The sequence below is a fragment of the Denticeps clupeoides genome, chromosome 16 (assembly GCF_900700375.1).
Source record: "Denticeps clupeoides chromosome 16, fDenClu1.1, whole genome shotgun sequence".
Taxonomy (NCBI): domain Eukaryota; kingdom Metazoa; phylum Chordata; class Actinopteri; order Clupeiformes; family Denticipitidae; genus Denticeps; species Denticeps clupeoides.
This window is the reverse complement of record NC_041722.1, coordinates 7,303,308-7,323,069: the sequence shown is the minus strand read 5'-3', so window position 1 is coordinate 7,323,069 and position 19,762 is coordinate 7,303,308. Positions and strand designations below refer to the sequence as shown.

Here is a 19,762-nt window from a genome sequence, read left to right as displayed (position 1 = left end):
TTGTTGGATTAGGGAATCTATGAACAAACAACTGAACACACAAACTATCATTTAAAATAGCATGTAAAATAGACAGACAAATCTCAGTTAATTTCTCAAGTCTGACCTGGAGAAAATACCTCACACTGACAAAACTCAAATAGCAAATAAATATGAAAAAACAAGATATATTCTTGATAAAAAATAAAGACAGTGTTTAAAAAAGCAATTTCTTCAAAGGGACCTGCTTTAGAGCGATCTCACATTATGAATAAATGAAGTTGTAAAGATGTTACTTGCTATGGAAGCAGGAAAGCCTGGACAAAATGTAACTGCCAGGATGGGAGGGTGACGTAGCAGCTAGTGGATGTGGAGTTTGTGGAATGCCCAATTACAAGTGCAGCAGATGGGCCAGGCAGGTGGGACTGGGAAGGCAGGCGGGGTGATGGGTGTGAAGCGAGTTGTGGCCAGACTCCGATGGAAGGGAGCTTGAGGCCTGTGAAATCCAAGGGGAAATGAATGATGTAACCCACCAGATATCCCGCACACTTCCAACACCCTCCTGCCTTATTTACCAATTGCATATCTGTGGAACAGATCATGGTCATTTCTTGATAATCTGTCACTTGACGAAGAAAGGGGAGGGGGGGCGGTGTAACTGAAAATAATTGATGAACTTTTGTGGCAAAATTGCTAAACCCAAGGAGGCAATTTATTCACACATCTCTACACACCAAAAAATAAATAAATAATAAAATCATTTTGGGACACCATTTAGCAGAAAAAGCACCAGAGATAATTTAGTCACACTACGTTTAAAATGACCTCACATATTCTAATAAAATTGTATTTTTTTGTGACAAAACATCAATTTTGTGCAAGTGACCTTAGACTAAATGGATTAAAAACTGAAACTTCACCCTTTTGGATGTAGACTGGTGCTTTGGAACAGCAAAGTCAACCATGAAATAACTTGCTAGTCAGTAATACAAAAACCTCCTGTTCATGGAATTATTAATAATATACATTCTTTGGCAGTGTCCTCAACATACAGAAGTCAGAAAAGCTAAAAAAAAAAAAAACATACTTGCTAATCATGCCAACCAAATACTGTTTACCATAAACAAAAAATGTAAAAAATTACCATAAAAAAAAAGAACTGGTAAACAGTGCAAACATTAAAAAAGGATTTCCTCAAATGAAGGAGTCAGGATGAAAAACAACACAAACAACAATTAAAATGATTAAGACTGAACAGAAGTAATTCCTTGATGGCTGTTTGTTCCATGTGCAGGAATAAGGGTAAACGACAAGGTCATGATGATGCAGAATTTCTGTGCAGACACACACTCACACACAAATTTACTCAAAGACACTCACCCATGGGTACACATGTACACATAGTTCATTGTTCTTTGTCGTGCAGACTGAAATTTAAAAGAATTCAAAAAAGACCAAGAGCTGTCAGACCATTTGATGGAGCTGCCACCTAGAACAATGCTTCAGTTCCATTTTGCTGCAAATGATACACCCCGAGACCAATAAAAGCATGACCAGACTCATGTACAAATTGAAGCCCATGTCAACCAAGTCAACAGGATAAAAACGAGCAAACAAGGAAAAGAGAGTTCATTAGGCAAGCCGAAGACAGACAGTCACCTGAAAAGTCACCCCATGCCCCCGAGAATCCCCCCCCCCCTCACCAAAAATATGCCACACTCCCAAAGCAAGCTGTTATGTACATCCTTGACAGTAATATGATAAACAGTGTACCGGCATTTTTGATCACATAAAATCTTGAGGTGCAGCATCAATGTAACTTCAAGTCCAGCGAAACGCCACCAAGAATGCCAAGCATGACGAGCAAATAGAGACGTTGACACAAAAGGCAGGTGGACAAGGACCTGGACTGACTTATGGACTTACACTCAGTAAGGCATTTATGTATAAAATAGATGTGCTAGGTTAACCTAATCCTTGAGACTGACCACAATGCAGGCTGTCGATGTCAGTAAAAAATAAAATCCAAACTTTTATAGCTTGTTGTCATTTTCGTAGCAGGATGGACATTAGGAGAGACAATCAAATTTGTCTCTGTCCTGCCACACCTTTTACAAGTGAATACTGCACGTTTGTGAGTCTTACACCTTTCGGTTTTATCCACGCCTATTACATGCATACACACATACACACACAGTCGCATACAACTGGCTGTTGAGAGAACAGCCCACTCCCACCCTTGTCCTTTGCAAATGGGATGTGTGCTGTGGGTCAGTTCTACCCGGTTGAGAATTACTCTGACTCTGTGCACCTGGCGGATCACGATGCAGCACAGCATCCCTGATCAAAACCTCAGATCACGTGATCAGAAGATCATTGGAACAATGCCGGTGTACGGAGAGCAATTTGTACAAAAAAACGCCACTTTTCTCATGGTCACTCTGCTTTTGTTTCGAATGGGAACAAACGCTGAATGATGCATTGTGAACCAGTTTGTTTTGATGGCTGTCCACCGCACTACATTCTGCGCCTCTTGCTTCTGTGTTTGGGCAAGGGACAATGGATCTGGAGAACTCTCAGGCTGTGTGCTTATGCCTTCTTTTTTCATCTTGAGCTACTTTTTGTGTACATTGTGCACATAACCAATGGCATTGAAGACCATTAACCTCCCAAGGATCTTTTCACAGTTTCCTGAAGCTCTAAGATGAGAGAAAGGATGCTGGGTCATGGTGAACTGTCTGGACCTGTGATTGGATAAACAGATCATTTGGGGAGGTCTGGCGTGATTTTTTATTTTTTTTAAAGGATGGGTCTTGACAAGGCAGTTTTAGATGCTGTAGATCAAGTGCACTAAGAAGTTTGGTAAATCGCTGGACCTGCTGATTGAGGTACTGTGTAGGGTAGAAGGCCTTTTCTTCACAGGTGTAGGGTGGGCAGAGGGTGAATAGGATATCTCCACTATTCCTCTGTGGCACAGGACAACTGCTTCTCATACAAGCTGAGAACATGGTGCACAAACTGGTACTGTTCAGCAGTCTGGATCATACCACCCCTGGAAGACAAGTGAAAGGTTCCACTTAGCTTTTGTTTTTCCATCCATCCACACATAAATCACACAATCCCAAGTAAGTGTGGGTGTGCAGAGTCTGTACTTTGACTTCCAGGCATAGCTCCATCAGAGTTCTCTGAAGGATCTCCCATGTAAACCTGAGTGTCCGGTTGTGTTTATCTGTATTTCCCTGCACATACTGCGCAATAATTTCACCTGTTTTGCCTCCTCCATGTTACTGCTATGTCTTGGTCTTTATCATGGAGGTGGGCCTGTGAGTGCTATACCTGTCCAGTCGTAGTTGACTAGTGGTCCTCAGGATGTCTACCACTCCTTCGTTCTTTAGCTGTTTGCAGAGGATGGTTGTGGCAATAAAACATCCAGTGCGACCAATGCCTGCGCTGGGGAACCAAGCCAAAAAAAAAAAAAAACAAGAGCCAAAATGTTAAATGACATATGAAAAGAAATGTATTAATCAAAAAATATATCTTGTAGGACATGCTGGAGAATGTTAGATGAAACCCACTGCCCAACCAATCATGCTGGATGATGAAGGTGTGAATCTACACGTTTCTATCTGACACACTAGCTCAATGTGAACCTGCTCTCATCTAAGGAGAGAATGAATTGCCAGAGGTGGACGCACCAATTCTGGTGTTTTCTGGCGATGTGCATCAGTAGCCTGCTGGAGGTTATTTTGTTTAGCTCTGGCAGTGTTTCTCCACACAGAGAGGAGAAGATACCAGTACTGCTGCTAGACCGATGCTCCTGACTGCTGAGAGACACAGCAAAACTTGCACCAGCATCTATGCCATGCTGAAGGAGCTGGAGTGTCTTTGGTACCAGGAACATATGCCATCTGTAGCAAGAGTCTGTGCCACCATTTTGTTTTTGGGGATTGTCTTGTTGCCACTCAAGTGAACTTTTCATTTGAAAATGACAACAAGCTTATACTTGTTGAGTGGCAACATGCTTATACTTCCTGGGTGGAGGGATTGATATCCTTTTAACTGACTGTATTGACTGTAATGAATAGTTGGCCACGTAATTGCTGTTTTATCATATGTTAATAATATGTTATGTTTTATCATATGTTAAATCATAATATTCCTATTAACATTAGAGGAAAATCAAAACGATTCAACATTCATATAGTCTAGCCTGCTGTATTATTTATTACTGCATAAAAAGAGATGTTTGTGGCCACCCTTGTCCAAGGGTGTTTCTTTTGTGGCATTTCAGGTTCTCCACACCCATGACTACCCTTCTGGGAACCAGTGAAAGTAAAAAGAAAATAAACAGAAAGAGCACGATGTTTGTACATTTCCAAACTCATAAAGGAACATTAAAGGGTGGATTACCTGCAGTGAACAATGACTGGGCCACTCTGTGGTGGAGCCTGTTGTCGAGCCTCCTCCACAGCATGGACAAGCTCCAGAAGGGGTGGGGCCTTGTCTGGTGTCTTCTGATCTGGCCATGATGTGTACCAGTACTGCCTGAGGCTACGTTCCTCACTATCACACTGTAGGCCAAAACACCAGTACACCATGGAAGATGGTGAGGAAGAAAACACAGTCTGTTTTGCCAGTACAGCAGATTTATTCAAATTGTATCCAAATTACTCAGTTATTTAGTCATACTAATAGTATGATTGGTGCAGTCAGTGCAAAAACGAGGTAGAATACCCGGGGGACCGTGACAACAAAAGCTCTTGCATAATGGGTGTATACACACACCACTACCTGAACTCCGTCCCAGTGACGTGCTCCACAACAAAAGCACAAAAAAGAAAAAAAAACGTCCACACTCCCCTGACAATCCAATCAGATCGCCTTTCTCCTAAATGTAAGAAACACATGCCACACTTCCACACTGAATAGGGAGTTATTTTCAGCCACCACAATTTCTTCATTTGCGTCTGACACTGTGTTGCTAAGGATATTAGTTGCCATGACAGCAATACTTCCAGAGGAAGACAGCAAATACACACATGACTAGAATGACATGAGTATTTTCTTTTCATGGGGATATTTAAATATTTGGAAGTGTATACTTTTGGACTACCTCTCCAGCAAATACTCTATTTCTATAGACTGGTCAGTTGGTGGGAGGAAGGGAGATAAATGTCTATCAAATTATATCACTGTCCAGCTGAAATACATTATAAAGGCTTATTCATGCTCCATTTATATCTATAAATAAATATATCAACATGTGTATGGATGTCAAGTAATACATCCACTAGGGGGCAGTTTAATGGATGTGTTGGACCACGGACCATGTGTTTTTGGTCTTTAAGCTTAGCTTTGCATAGCATCTGACCTTCAACTGTAACAATACCATGTACCAAGTGGATAGAGCTAAAAGTTAGAAACTTCATTTTCTGGATAAATCCGGACCCCCTGTCCTATTAAGTTACAGGAAAGCGATACAATAAAAATGATTGAAGTAAATATATCACAGTCAGACTGAAGGTTTCCTCAAATAAAATTTTCTCTGGTTCAGTATCACTTTGCCTGGCATGACTGCATGAGTAGTGAACACTATAAGGCTAAAACAATTCAGATACACATGTCTAATAAAATGTTCTAAATATCTAATCTATATTGTTTAGAAATATTCTGAATTTAACATAGTTTACATTAATGATTGCATTTTGAAGAAGTCACCTTCACAGTGAAAGTTCGCAGACTATAGTCATCAGCCTGAATGACCTCCTTCACGGTGACTTCAATGTCCTCATAGGTAGCAGTGTCTTCTGGCCAGTACTCAGTGCATTTCTGAAGGGGTCGGACACATTTGATGCTGGTCATATTGCAGTACATTTATATTTTACTGTATTCCTGCACTCAGACAGACACATATATAGATAACATAAAGATAAATCTGACCTCATTCTTTTCCTCAATATTTGTGATCATAACAATAATGGGTGAGTGTTCCTGCCACACCATCCTCCAGAAGTCGGTGACTGTGTTGACGGTGGGGCCCTGGGTGGCAATGTACACTTTCTCCTCTCCTCCATAGCCCTGACACACATTTTAAAATTTGACCTCATATACACACACACAAACACTCCTTACTATTGATCATACCTCATTAGAGGTGCAGAAAATATTATTTGTTGAAAAGCAGGATGCAATCACTTGTTTGATGACTCAGTGATTGCCTGGTTCATAACTTTTCCCTAAACCCTGACAGTCATGCTCCTTTACTGCTACAGATGTCATAGATCCAAATTCGAAATTTGTGTTGGATCAGACTTGCAGGGGGTAAGGAAGCAGACTCGTAACCAAAATCTCGAACCGCCATGGTGCCAATGAGGTCCCCTTGAGCAAATGTATATCCCTCTTTTAATGTACATTGTGTGCTCTGCTTGCATTGTATCAAAATGACAAAACAATCAATTTCCCTTTTCACTTGTAGGGAGCAGAACAATAACTGTACATAATAAATACTGCACAGTTAACAATGTATTTTTATACTTATACTCTCCATATCATAATTACAACATTCCTAATAATTCTAGTACAGTATTTCTAATACTTCTAACTCTCTTATATCACTAATTTAATTTAACAAATTTAATTGTTCTGACTATATAATAAAACAAATGTTACTACTTTTTAATACACAGAGGCTTACCAGCAAGTAATTCGCATTGATGTAGGTGCTGAGAAAGTCATCGTTGTCTGTCGCTTTAAGGCAAACTCTGCTGTGAGTATCTGTAACAGGAGCATGCAGCTTCAGCCAATGTGAACCGGAGCTTACATTTCCCATCTGTCCACTGTACACCTGCGCTTTCTCACTGCTAATGTCACGAGCATTAAACGCACAATGACGACAGCAGAATCAGATCCACAGTTTGTACGCATTTTGAAATCCGATGTTGTTGGATCACGTCAGTGATATCATGCAAATATTGTAACAAAGATTACATTCTAATACATTCATCAACAGTGGGACACATTTGAGGTTTTCAGTCCAATGGATTAGTGGGGATATATGTTTTTTTTTTCACAACAGAATATTGTGCTCTATTTGCAATTAGGACTACTTACTGGGCAGGATGGTTTTGTACCGATTCTTCCTCACCACCCCAGGTATGTTGTACTCCTTTGGATCCACAAAATTCATTGGAGTTTCCTGTTGGGAGGCGTATTCATATTGGTTGTGGACATAACAATCAAAAGTTATATAGTACACACAGGTTATTTAGCACATTATAACATTCAGTAACAGCAGAGAGAAACATGTGTTCCTTTGGCCTTTATAAATGTAATTCAAGCTCAAAATTCAGCAGCTTTAATCCACTTGTGTTGATTTTTGACCATTGTCACAGTGCCTTTCAATGACTTACATAGAACTCAGCCTGCAGCCCTGCGTCATCCAGTGCCCGGGAGTGTAGCTCTGCGGCCGTCAGCACATGAGAAGCCTTCTGCAGGTATTCCTGTGTGGACTGCTCCCGTGGCGACAGAAGGGCTCCATAGGGCTCAGTGGTGCCAGGGGTGCACATGTCCAGAGTAAGAGACACATTGGAGCCTCTCCTGTCAACATTGAGGGATTTAACACTGAGATCTGGTGTTTCTTGTGGTAACTCTTTTCTACGTGACACTTAGTGACCTAACCAACTGTCTGCTAACAGCTCAGAACTATAACATATAGATCACATAGACCACATGCATCATACACTACTGACACCGTGACACGCCACTGCTGGATTAAAATGAACAACTGGGAAATGAGATATCCACACATTCAAAAGAAAGAAAAAAAACACAAAAATAATTCATACAATTTAGAACAGACCAAACCAAAACTAGCACTAGCTAAAGCTTACAGGAGTATTACATTTGCAACAAAAACCATATTAATGGTCACAGCTTATATATTTTTTAACGTTTTTCACTAACAAGGCTAACACCTATTAAATACATAGCCATTATTGAGTCCATCCCTCCCTGTTATACACGTCTATAGCATCTGTCTGTCATGACACTATCAGAATGATGTCAAGCTCGATTAAGGCAGCTGGCAAGCATTTTTGCCCCATTGCTCCAGTCATCTACAAACCAACATCATTTTAGATATCAAAGACCACTTGAAAGGAAAGCCAATGTAAACACAAAAAAGCAGCAGAGCAATCAGAAACCCATATGCAATTAAACAATGTACTCTTGAGTAGTGGACATGTCCCAGTAACAGAACTTGAAGAACTGAAGAAAAATAAATCATAGCAAGTTTCGAGGGGTAACTTTAGATCTCAAAGACTGCTTGAAAGGAAAGCCAATGTAAATGCAGCATTTACTCAATTTGTTCTTGAGTGATGGGCATATCCATAGAATGGTCATTAAAACTATATTAAAATGTTGCACCTAGACCCTGACAAACAATCTACTATTTTCGCTTCATTCTCACGTTGGGGTGAGAAAGTGAAGTGATTGTTATTGTGATACACTGCAGCACAGCATATGGTGACACAACGAAATGTGTCCTCTGCTTTTAACCATCACCCTTGGTGAGCAGTGGGCAGCCATGACAGGTGCCCGGGGAGCAGTGTGTGGGTGCGGTGCTTTGCTCAGTGGCACCTCGGAACCAGTAACCTTCTGATTTCAGGTCCGCTTCCTTAACCGCTAGGCCACCACTGCCCGGGTTGTACTCAAAGTGTCAAATCTTCAGTGTTGTCCCAAGGAAAGACATAATAAAATATTTACAAAAATTTGAGGGGTTTGAGACAAATCTATCCAGGTTCATTATTTCTATATCAGATAAACGCACACATAGTGTGACTGACACCTCACCTAGCCTGTCACTAGACGGCCCCAATCATGGCAATGTTGAAGTATAACATGTACTTAGGCATCCAAGTCACTTGTACTTATTCAAATAAACCTGGAACCCTCTGCTAAGTTGGACCAGAGTAAGATGTACTAAATGGTCACTGAGATGCTGTTTTAGTAAAGACTCAACCCCAACTCACCAGTACAGTACCAACCTATACAAAATGAACTAAAAGGAATTCAGTGAAAGACAAATATTTACATCTGTGGACCACGATAATAATAATATTTCATCTCTTTTTAATATCACTCCTTCCCAAACAAAAGAGTTTTTCCTTGTGTTCATCAAAGGTCTAAGATTGGGGGGTGTCTTTGGGAACTGTCTGCTAAAGCTTATTTTGGACCACTTATATAGTTGTTCATATTATGACAGGAAATGCTTGTGCCCAAATATAAGCTAATTCTAAACAGACATAACTAAGATATTAAAAATCCAATATTGATTCAAGATCAAGCCAAACTGTGTTCACAACATAGCCACAATTTGGTAGTAATGTAAAGTATTTGTATTTAACAGTGTTTCACATGTTTCGGAAATGTACAACTGCTCAATAACTCATAACCTTTGAGCCTACAATGGATTCAAATGAGGAAGAAATAATCATAAATGCATAGCCATTCTTCTTTGAATTCAATGGCATGTTTTTTTCCGCACTTTTCAAAAATTAAATTCCTTTTTAGTTTGTTTATCCAACCATCTTGTAAAAATGGGATTGAATGCCCCAGAGCCTAGACTTTCAGTGCAGGGAGAAAAATGGCTGACCTCTCCTGGAGCCCCACTGGTTTGACACTGAGTGTTCCTGGATCTGAATCCCCTTTCATGTCCATAAAACAATCAAACACTGGGGTTTCAGGCACTGGGTCCAGGTCAAAGAAATCCTCCTGCTTGACATCTGTCCACTCAGAGTATGTGAAGGAGGGCTGGCGGCTCATGGACTGGCGGCGATCATCATGGAAGTTGGGTTGGCTGCCAGGCACTAGGGTCCGGATGCAAAATAGAGCCTATGATGGGAAACAAATATGCAAGTTTTTGAAACTTGTAGTTAGGTAGGTGTCAGGGCATTAGTAGCCTAATGGGTAACCAGCTGGCCTATTAACCAGAAGACAACAAAGTCTCAGGTTCAACCACTGTATCCCAGAGCAAGACACTAAACCCAGGGTGTCTCCAGGGGGACTGTCCCTGTGTCTACTGATTGTAAGTCGCTCTGGATAAGGGCATCTTGACAAATTCTGTAAATGTATCAAGAGCCATAATCATTAGCTTACTCCAGTGCCAAGGATGACTACGCCAAGGAAGAGAGTGGCCAACAGAGGGCATAAAGTCTCCACCCTCCAGACCTCCACCTGTAGGGAAAAATGAAAGGGCAATGTACTGTATATGGTGTTAGTATATGTATATGCAAGCACACTTGTAATCTATCTTAACCAGCTTTGTTTCCATGGAAAAGCACTGACCTGTGCTTGACTGGAACTGTCCTGGTCTGAGGATGCAAGCAGGTACTGCAAAAGGTCCAGAACTTTATGAGCAGCAGGGAATGCATGGTAGCCATTCAGCATGTACAGGACCCATATGCCCTACAATGCATATAGAGAATGTGAACGAAGACTGTGTACCGCACCCATGCATCGCACCCCCCCACTCCAAAAATCACACTGAATTACTGAAATTAATTCACAGTTAACTTCCAAAATGGGCAAAGTTTTAAATGTCATTCTCTTGGAGTGTCCTTGGAATGTCCATATGATTTATCTTAGGTCTAGACCTGGAAGTTCACATATAATTTTAGCAACTGGGTGTTTTACTCCATTACACTTCTTTCTCAGTCTGTGATATACATTGTCACACTGGTGCCACCCAAGTGCATCAGTATCAATGTGCAATGTTCCTTCCTCAGTCTTACATCAGACCATAATATTTATTTGCAATGTTTATGGGCTTTATTCTATCATTGCAAAGCGGAATTGTTTATAATAGCCAAAGTTTAAGGGTTCAAGGTCAAGTTTTTTTCTCAGTTACCCACCAGAATTTGTGAAATGATGTAGAGGCTGAAGAAGCCCCCAGCTGTTAATCCTGCTCTCCAGATCCGCTCCCATAGGGAGCCATTTCTTGTCTCCAGTGGCCCAGGGGACCCTGAGATCTGACTTTCCTGCTCCAGGCCGTCACTTCCAGACTGTAGCTCTGTCATACTATTCTGGGTCATTCTTCTTGCCACATGAATGCCTACCAATGACAACCAGAGTGAAAGAGCTTGTCAAAAACATACTATATGAAATGGAGAATTCTGTACCCAGGTGTATTCAGATCAACAGGCATTTCTATTCTTATCGCATATCCATTATCCATCAGTTCTGTGGAATGCCACACAATCTGAACTAAGGGTGGGACAAAAACACACAACGGTAAGTCATGAAACATGATGCATCCAGTATCAGTGCATTGAAGCTTAAAATGAATGCTTATAGCTATGGGTGAAAAATAATATTTTAACCTGCAATATACTGTATGATGTAAATATTTCAGTGTTTGCAAATCCAACAAAGATTTCTGAACCACAAAGATAATACGTTTAATATATTGTTGGAATTAAGAATGTGAAAATCTTGTAGTCTTGTAGTCAAAAGGGAGATTTTTATTCTTGTGTCATATGTAGAAGAAAAAATCGATAGTGGATCAATAAAGTGGCTCCAGAAGCAGACACCGATCCATTATCCAACATGTGACCAGGTCACACAATCTGAACTGAACGGTGGAACAATGCTGCAGTATATCATGATACTTCCCTGGTATCTAGAATGTATATGTCATAGTTTAAGATGAACATTTAAATTTGTTTGTGAAAAAAACTATGCAGAATATAAAAAGTGCAGAAATATAATTTGGTATTTTGTAGTGTGAAATAAGTGTCTTTTTTTTTTTGCTGGTGACACTCCACTGTAACCACATGCAGAAATGAGTTGCAGTTCCACACATGTAGTTTTACCCCGCAGCAGGGAGAGGATGTTGTCTCCCTCAGCAGTGCTGTTGTCAGGTTCTTGGCATGGTTGCCAGGACGCAAGCGAGCATCACATTGTGATTGGCCCTCTGGTGCTCTGTGGGCTGGCTGGGCCATCAGGTGGGCACCAGTCTGTTAGAGCCACAGGCTACTGTGTGTGTGTGTGTGTGTGTGTGTGTGTTTGAGGGAGAGAGAGATGAGTCACTCCATCCAGCAGCACGTGGCCTTTCACTGGGAAACACTTTCTCTCCTACCTTCTTGTTCCACCTGTTTCTCACTCTCTCTGCCTGCTTCAGTCTGTTCTGTTGTATCCTTTGTTCATAAGCTGTAAAATACCTGTACCTGTTCTACTAAATGCACGGTGTTCAAAAATTCCATACAAATTCAATGAACAGGAAAAATAGTTGTTCTATTGGAGGTTTACTCTATTATTGTTGGTGAATTACAGAAATGATTAAACCTTACCTATCTCTCACTTTGTTGTTGTTTTTTTCCAAATACCTTCTTTATTTAAATGAGTATTATTTATGCAAATATTATTTCTCATCTCTTGGACGGAAATAGAGAGGGGTGTTGAGCAGTCCAGCTGGAGCCTCTTGAGCTGTGTGTCTCACTGGCTCCTTTGTTTGGGACGACTCTTAAAATGATGATAATACACACTCCTCTTTTCATTTTGCCTGGCCCATTATTAGCTCTTCCCACTTCTTCAGATAGTAATTTTTAAAAAGCTTTGTCATGCTGATGAGGACATATAACATTGTGCTGAGGAGAAGCTTTTGTATTTTCCTCCAGTTTCTGAATTAGAATAATGTGAGCAGACCCTTACAGAGCCCTTGCACTGGGCGGAGCTGGCTCCAGATCACATGACCAGTTTGTACATCTTGTCCTGAGAGGCCTGAACTTTCTCATATACACCACAACTAATACGCATTTTCAGAGGGTTTAAGAAGTTTTAACTTGTTGGACAAAACCAAACAGGCATGTCTGTCTGAATGTAATAATTATTAGAATTTGAACCCAGCCAATGAGGACGCACATAACAGTGTGTTTCTTGGTGCTGGTCCCATGCGCAGGTAAATGAGGAGGGGGAGGTTGCATCAAGAAAGGCATCGCTGTAAAACTTTTGCAGGTCAATTTTGCTGGTGGAAGTCACCAAATATTTTAATTTGAAAAGGTGTACGTGTAGGGCAATTTAGAAATGTCCTTGTTTTTCCATGAAATTTTTTTTTTGCTTCTTTAATCAGTGCAACTCTTTTTTATTATTTTCTCACAATCACTGAAGCTAAGGTGACACATCTGGGTCATTTTGACCTCAAGCCTAATTGTTGCTGATGGGGTCTCTCTATATGTATGTAGATATTACATTTTTTTCCTTGTCTTTTTTCACTCAATTGTTTTCAATTGGGTGCTTGGCAATTGTTTTCTATCCAAAACGAGAACAGTTCTAACGTTTTGAACGGGTGTGTGCTGCATGCATATTCCTTTACACTGCATGTCCATCAAAAATGAACATAAATAGAAACTGAGAACAATTTGGATTAGTAGTCCTAAAAAGAATAATCTTCATAATCCATTTGAATAATCCACAGCTGCTCTAGCAGCCTGACATCCCTTTGTCATCTGTGAACGAGATGTTAAATGTCACAGAGGGGCGGAGTTAAAACCTTTCTGATCACCCATGGCCCCTTTTGAAAAGCGATGACATTACCTAACAAGGCATCTAACATGCTTCGCACCGGCTGCCGAGCGTTTCCTCTTAACACGCAGAAGCCCGAAAGCTCCCAGCTCTCCACTCCCCACTGTCAATCACTCTTTCCACAGCTCCATCTACACTGCTATGAGAAATAAAAACACACACTCTAATATACAGTAATGTAACATTTGATTACAATACGCAAACACCCTGACAAAAAAACCTCAGATGTCAACAATGTCAGAACTTTAATTTCACTCCCGTTTTCTCACGCTCCCTGAACCAATCTTTCTGATGAATGTATTCTTGATATTCAGGAAGAAAAAGTATGGTCAGTCACTGTATTCGAGTAGTCAGCTTGCTTCATTTTACTGACACAATGTTGCCGGTCCCAGACCTAACCAACTGAAGTAACTCCAGGTAATAAGACCAGACAAGGTATGCATGATCGGTGAATAGGCTTTACTTTTTTCATTGTCCCAAACTGTGGTGTTTGTGCTTCCTAGTGAATTGATGCTTTTAATACAATAAGTTATTTTTTTCGTAATGCTTTTATTATTGCTTTTAAACAAAACCATCCATTATATGCGATTTGTCTACTTACAAGCATGTAAGTATTCTTCAATCACAGTCATTCAAGAATTTAGTTTCTGTTGTGATGATGATTATTCCCTGACCTTAGATTTTGAATAATGCAATTATGCACAGTTCTTAACCCAGGTTTAATCATTTCAGCAGTTATGTTAGTTATTTTAATCGGTGAAAAAACTAATTTCATTAGTTCATCTTTTTTACAATTTCACTCTTCTGAAACGCAAGGACATCACTTTGACAACCATGGGATGTGTATTCCAACATGACTGTTTGAAAAATGAACAGGTATTTACTGCATCCGTTAAGATGAAATAGCATGTTTCCAGCTGGAACATAGTAATCACTGCAGTATTTAACCAATTGTAGGCTCTTGCCTGTTTGCTCACTTTAATCCAGGTGGGGACTTTTTATTTGGCAGAGATTTGTATTTTCTCTCTCTTCCCCCAGCTCCTTCTGAAGGTTGTTTGAAGTGATGACGCGCTTCAGCCTGGCGTTGGGGGGTAACCATGGCAACGGACACTCTCACTTCTAAGCTAAGGCATATAGAACAGCTGAGCACTCATGCCTGTTTTTTTGTGTGTGTGTGTGTGTGTGTGTGTGTGTGTGTGTGTGTGTGTGTGTGTGTGTGTGTGTGTGTGTGCGTGTGTGCGGTAACAGGAGCAGGAGAATGGACAATTCTGTGATGTAAATGTATTTATTTCTCAAATTGGCCTGAGGACTGGCAAACTAATAAATGACAATGGTACAGGAGATACTGTTGTGCAAACATTAGTAATATTTTTGTGAGAGTACAGACATTTTGTATTTTATTTTCTGCAATTCTGAGTCAGTGTGAAAACACTACATTCAAGTGCAAAGCCACACTCATCCATTTTCCCTCACACTGTGGCTGGACACAGCATTCAGCTCATGCAGTGCGAGCTATGTGATTAGTTTAAGCTGTTTTCCATGTTTAGTAAAAAAAAAAAAAAAAAAACAACATCCAATAAATGAAACAAATACGATGGATGACTAAAAGGCAGATTTGTTTAATAGTTTAACACAGTGCTGCCAATTATTCACCCACAATTCCCTGGGACAGGATGCTGGTACAGAGCTCCAAGGCTAAATAACAATAGGCCTCCCTCAAGATCTCCATCCAGAACTGGAGCAGTCAATACACCACAGGGCAGTACACAAACACAGACCAGAAGTCAACCATTTCTCTCTCTCTCTCTCACACACACACACCCCTATGGGGCACCAGGTGTCAAGTGCTTATTTCCATGCACAAAATGCAAAATTATGGAATCAACTTACATTTTGTTGCATGTTTGTTAAATTTGGTCCACAAAAGGAATGAGGTCGTCATGTTATTTCATTCACAAAAATCAAAAGCAATGATTCATTTTGTACACCAAACTGACATCAGCACCCACAACTATGTGGATGGAAGGCTGTGATGTACGAAAGACAAAAAATTGTACATTGACAGAATGTCATTATGAATGTCATGTCATTTTGTCCAATATGTACCGATATGTATGCTATAACTCACACAAACACACACACACACACACACAGTAAACACACTGGCTCAGCAGACTAAGAACTTTTGTGATAATGTTGTTCAAGGTTAACTTTGCCCCACTAATTCTGCCTGTATTCTGAGTGAACCGTGGAAACACACAAAGTGCTTTCCACCTGTAAACACATACTGTCCATGGTGGGAAATGGTGGGCACAGCGCTGCCCATGGGAAATAAACACAAAAACGGCCTCTTTACATGTGCTTCATGAATTATGGATTGAAACTAGCTGATGAGAGCTTGCCTTTTATTTAGTGATGGCATCATTTCCATCACACATTCATAGAACATCACCAAGCTGTAAATAGAGGCCTTTTGTCTAGCTTAGTAGAAAACAAACTCGCCTGTGAACCAGAAGACCCAGGTTCAAATCCCACTTACAACCATTGTGTCCATGATCAAGACACTTATCCCTGAGCTGATCCAGGGGGACTGATTGTAAGTCACTCTGGATAAGGGCTTCTGAGAAACGCTGTAAATGTAAATGTGAAAGGTGCTGGACTCTCTACTGGATGAAGAAGTAAAACCGTAAACATTCTAGTGATCTGCCCAAACAGATACCCACCCCCACCCTCCAGTTGTGGCTCTTTTCTTCTAGCACTGTTTCCTCCTCCAAGTAGCGAGAATGATTCAGAAGCAGCTATCCCACACATTTGTCTCATTCTAACAACAACACAGTAATGTGCTCGAGCACTTGGTTCATGGCAGGCTCCCCAGCAGTAACACGAATCCCCCTGCCCGTGTGAACATGGCACATTTACACCATGTGAGGATCAGTTCCCGGGCTTTCATTCGTACCTCTTTACATGGCTGTGCCGAAGGTCCATACAGTATTGAAGAGTTCCTCTCTGTATACAGTCATCTATATAATATATAGTGAGAACTACAGTATTATGCATTCGACAGATGCAGCGCTGTAAAGTTTACCTGTAAAGACCACCTGAAGAATTAAACAGAATAAACAGAAACAGATTAAATCAAATCCTACAGATTGTGTAAATTACAGCATCTGTAGGATTTTGATCTGTGGGATCCACTCTAAAAATCTATTAGGCCACTTAGTCACAAGGTGCACCCAATGTTAACAACCAGTACTTGGAATTAGGAAAGGTCCCATCCTAACAGCCAGAGTAGACTCTGCATATTAATATTAAAGGTCAACAGTCCACTTAAGTACATGCCAGTATTTTAGGAAATGTAACAATTAAGCCTTTGCTTTTTGATTCTGGACAAAAACAAGAAAACAGGCTTATGGACAATAAAAGAAGAAAATTATAATCATGAATGATTGTTTGTTAGTCTTGTTTAATTTGTGAAATTACATTATGGTTATAATTTGCAGTATTTTGAAATGACTGATTTGATGGCTACAGTGCTACTACAGATAATAGTAATATTATGAATAAAACACATCTGCCCCTAGAGCACCTCTGTAGTGGCCCTCACATCTCCATCCACCTTTACATTAGATGTTCTACAAGGTCTCACCAAAACCTTGTCCCCAGAATGTGTTGATTGTGCCAACAGTTATCACACTCAACGTAATATGAACACACTCAATGCAATTAGAAAATGGGTCCAGGTTGTTGACTACTGATTGAAATCAATTGAAACTAAATTTTTGCCTTCCTTAGCTGATCTGTCAATCATCTCTTCAGTGCCATTGTCTGCTTGTACCTCCTCATTCTTCCTCGGTTTCTGATTTTCTCTGCAGAATATCCAGTCCTTAGTCAGGAGGCGTCTAGCTCATATTACCATACGGTGTGTGAAAATGAGACGCTGATTAACTGATGACTCTGGATTTGTAAGATGGGGCTCATATCCGTTTTCATTGCAGTAGAGAAACAACCAGACCCGAGGTTCGGACACCAGTACAAAACCATCCCAAAAAAAAAAGGCCGCTTTACGGACTGTGTCACCCAGAAGCCTCAGCAGCTCTGCAGTGACAAGCGCTCAGTGCCTGTACTGAGCCTGACTGCACCACCACTCTAAACAGGTGCTAATGTGCTGTGTTATTGATGTGTCTGTGTGACAGAGACATGGGGGACAGTAAAAACAGGTTGCCAAGGTAATACAACATGCTGAACCCAACCGTATCGCATCGAGGAGACTCATGGATGAACGGTAATCCTACTGAATGCATGTACCTTACCTTTCAAGACATTAGCTCATACATATCATTCAAGCTACAGAGAATGTGAAAAATTTAATCACATTAATATTAATAAATCAGCATGGCATGGCACTAAAATACTCTCTCCCGGTGTGCACTCAACCAACCATAGATCACGGAAATTATAGCCCAGTGTTTTTACCTGTAGTCTCTGTTCCAACTGTGTAGGCAGTTTACAGATATACATGGAAAAAACACACACACACACACACACACACACATACACGCACATGAAAATCATCGAGTTGCTTTGCCCATTGAAGATGCAGCACAGCACATCTTCAGAAGCGCGTCCATCCAGACCCCAACGCATGCAAAACAACAACTGGGGAGAGAGAGCAGCTCTTACCTACAGGCTGTGAATAGATGGCTGGAATGAGAGCGCTGGGTCATGTAGCATCATTTATATTCACATCACAGAGAGCAGTGGATCAGTGTGGAGGACAGAGAGCGAGGTGAGGGGGAAGAGAGGAGAGGAGAGGAGAGGAGAGGAAGAGAGAGGGGAGGCGGTGTTGGAGGATCTGAGGGGAGATGATGATGCTGCTGAGGCAGTTTTCTCTCTCTCTCTCTCTCTGTCTCTCTCTCTCTCTCTACTCTACTCGGTGCGCCAGACAGACTCCCCCCACCTCTCAATGCTCTGCCTACTAATAGGATAAAACGGGGGAGTGTGGTGAATCTCTTGTTTGCTCATTCTCCCTCTTCATTTCTAACAGGGCTGTTGTCAGGTACAGAGGTTCTGCTGCTGAGTTCCACGCTGTACTTTCCTTTTTTTTTCCTGCCGGGGTTTGGATCCTCAGGCTGTTTAGGGGGATAGGAGCCTGTTCTGTAGCCTTGGCAACCAACGAGAGGGAGTGAGAGAAAGTGAGAGACAGCTGAGAGGGAGAGAGATGGAGAGGGAGGGGTGTATGTGTGTCGAGGATGTGTAGATATCACAAAAACTGAATGATCTGTGAATGATGTCCCCCAAATCATAATACTACTCTGTCACCTAGCATCACACATATACAACAAATGAAAAAAAAAACTGCCACCAGTCTCCACCACAGCCGTTAGCCTCTATTTTTCTGTTGTTGCCTCAGTTGATAGGGGCCGTAGAGAAGAGCCCACCCTCCTTTCTGCAGTGCATCCCACCCCCTCATTCATACACAGCCATCCCTGCATCCCGATCACCTGAAAGCTCACACACAGACTGGCGAAGGGCAAAGAATGACCGGCCGAACACGCAAATGTGCAGCTGCGGGGGGTACATGTGCCCGGCGGGGGCTTTCCATTAAAGCAGCCAATCATCCACAGAGCTGAGGAACTCACAAAGCAATGCCCCAGCCTGCCAATCAAGCCGCAGCATGAGGCAGGTCCGTGAGTTGCCTGTGCCTACAGATGACAGCCCAGCTGAAGATGGGTAGACGGGTTTAGCTTGACTTTCGGATGCCATTAAGCTTCATTAACAGGTAATTGTCCTTGATATTAATTCACAAAAACAGCACACAGACAACCCTGAACGTGCTGCATTCTTTTTTCTTGTACCCTGCAATTTCAGGCGCCATCTAGCGGCCAAATGTTACAATCATTTGGAAATTGGCAGTCCAGCATGCACAAATCTTGAACAAAGTGATTGTCGCTTGTGATACATAGCAGCACAGCACACAGTGCACACAGTGAAATTTGCCCTCTGCATTTAACCCATCACCCTGAGTGAGCAGTGGGCAGCCATGACAGGTTGTGGGGATGGTGCTTTGCTCAGTGGCGCTTCAGTGGCACCCTGGCGGATCGGGATTTTCTGACCACGGGGCCACTTCCTTAACTGCTAGACCACCACTGCTCTTGAGGACAGATGCACACTGAAACTGTGTCTTAAATGAGGAAGAAAAATCCCT

The 19,762-nt window shown here is 41.3% G+C and overlaps 2 protein-coding genes across 6 annotated transcripts in view; one reads left to right on the top strand and one right to left on the bottom strand.

Moving 5' to 3' along the window:
• Nucleotides 1-19,762, top strand: part of ptprja (protein tyrosine phosphatase receptor type Ja) — a 76,561-nt gene that overhangs the window by 16,052 nt on the left and 40,747 nt on the right. The window lies entirely within an intron of this gene.
• Nucleotides 1,710-18,432, bottom strand: ptpn5 (protein tyrosine phosphatase non-receptor type 5). 3 transcript variants are annotated; one of them, XM_028956918.1, is made up of 13 exons: nucleotides 18,242-18,432; nucleotides 10,890-11,089; nucleotides 10,324-10,443; nucleotides 10,135-10,212; nucleotides 9,632-9,870; nucleotides 7,389-7,575; nucleotides 7,090-7,174; nucleotides 6,674-6,753; nucleotides 5,920-6,057; nucleotides 5,698-5,808; nucleotides 4,390-4,550; nucleotides 3,316-3,429; nucleotides 1,710-3,031 (listed from the first exon to the last, which is right to left on the bottom strand). In XM_028956918.1, exons 1-13 carry the CDS (start codon nucleotides 18,279-18,281, stop codon nucleotides 2,938-2,940), a joined length of 1,647 nt encoding a protein of 548 aa, XP_028812751.1. In that variant the 5' UTR covers nucleotides 18,282-18,432; the 3' UTR covers nucleotides 1,710-2,937. The 3 variants fall into 3 exon arrangements, with proteins under 3 accessions (XP_028812751.1, XP_028812752.1, XP_028812753.1); XM_028956919.1 differs by having other exon boundaries at nucleotides 18,238-18,393; XM_028956920.1 differs by lacking the exon at nucleotides 18,242-18,432 and adding an exon at nucleotides 18,119-18,163.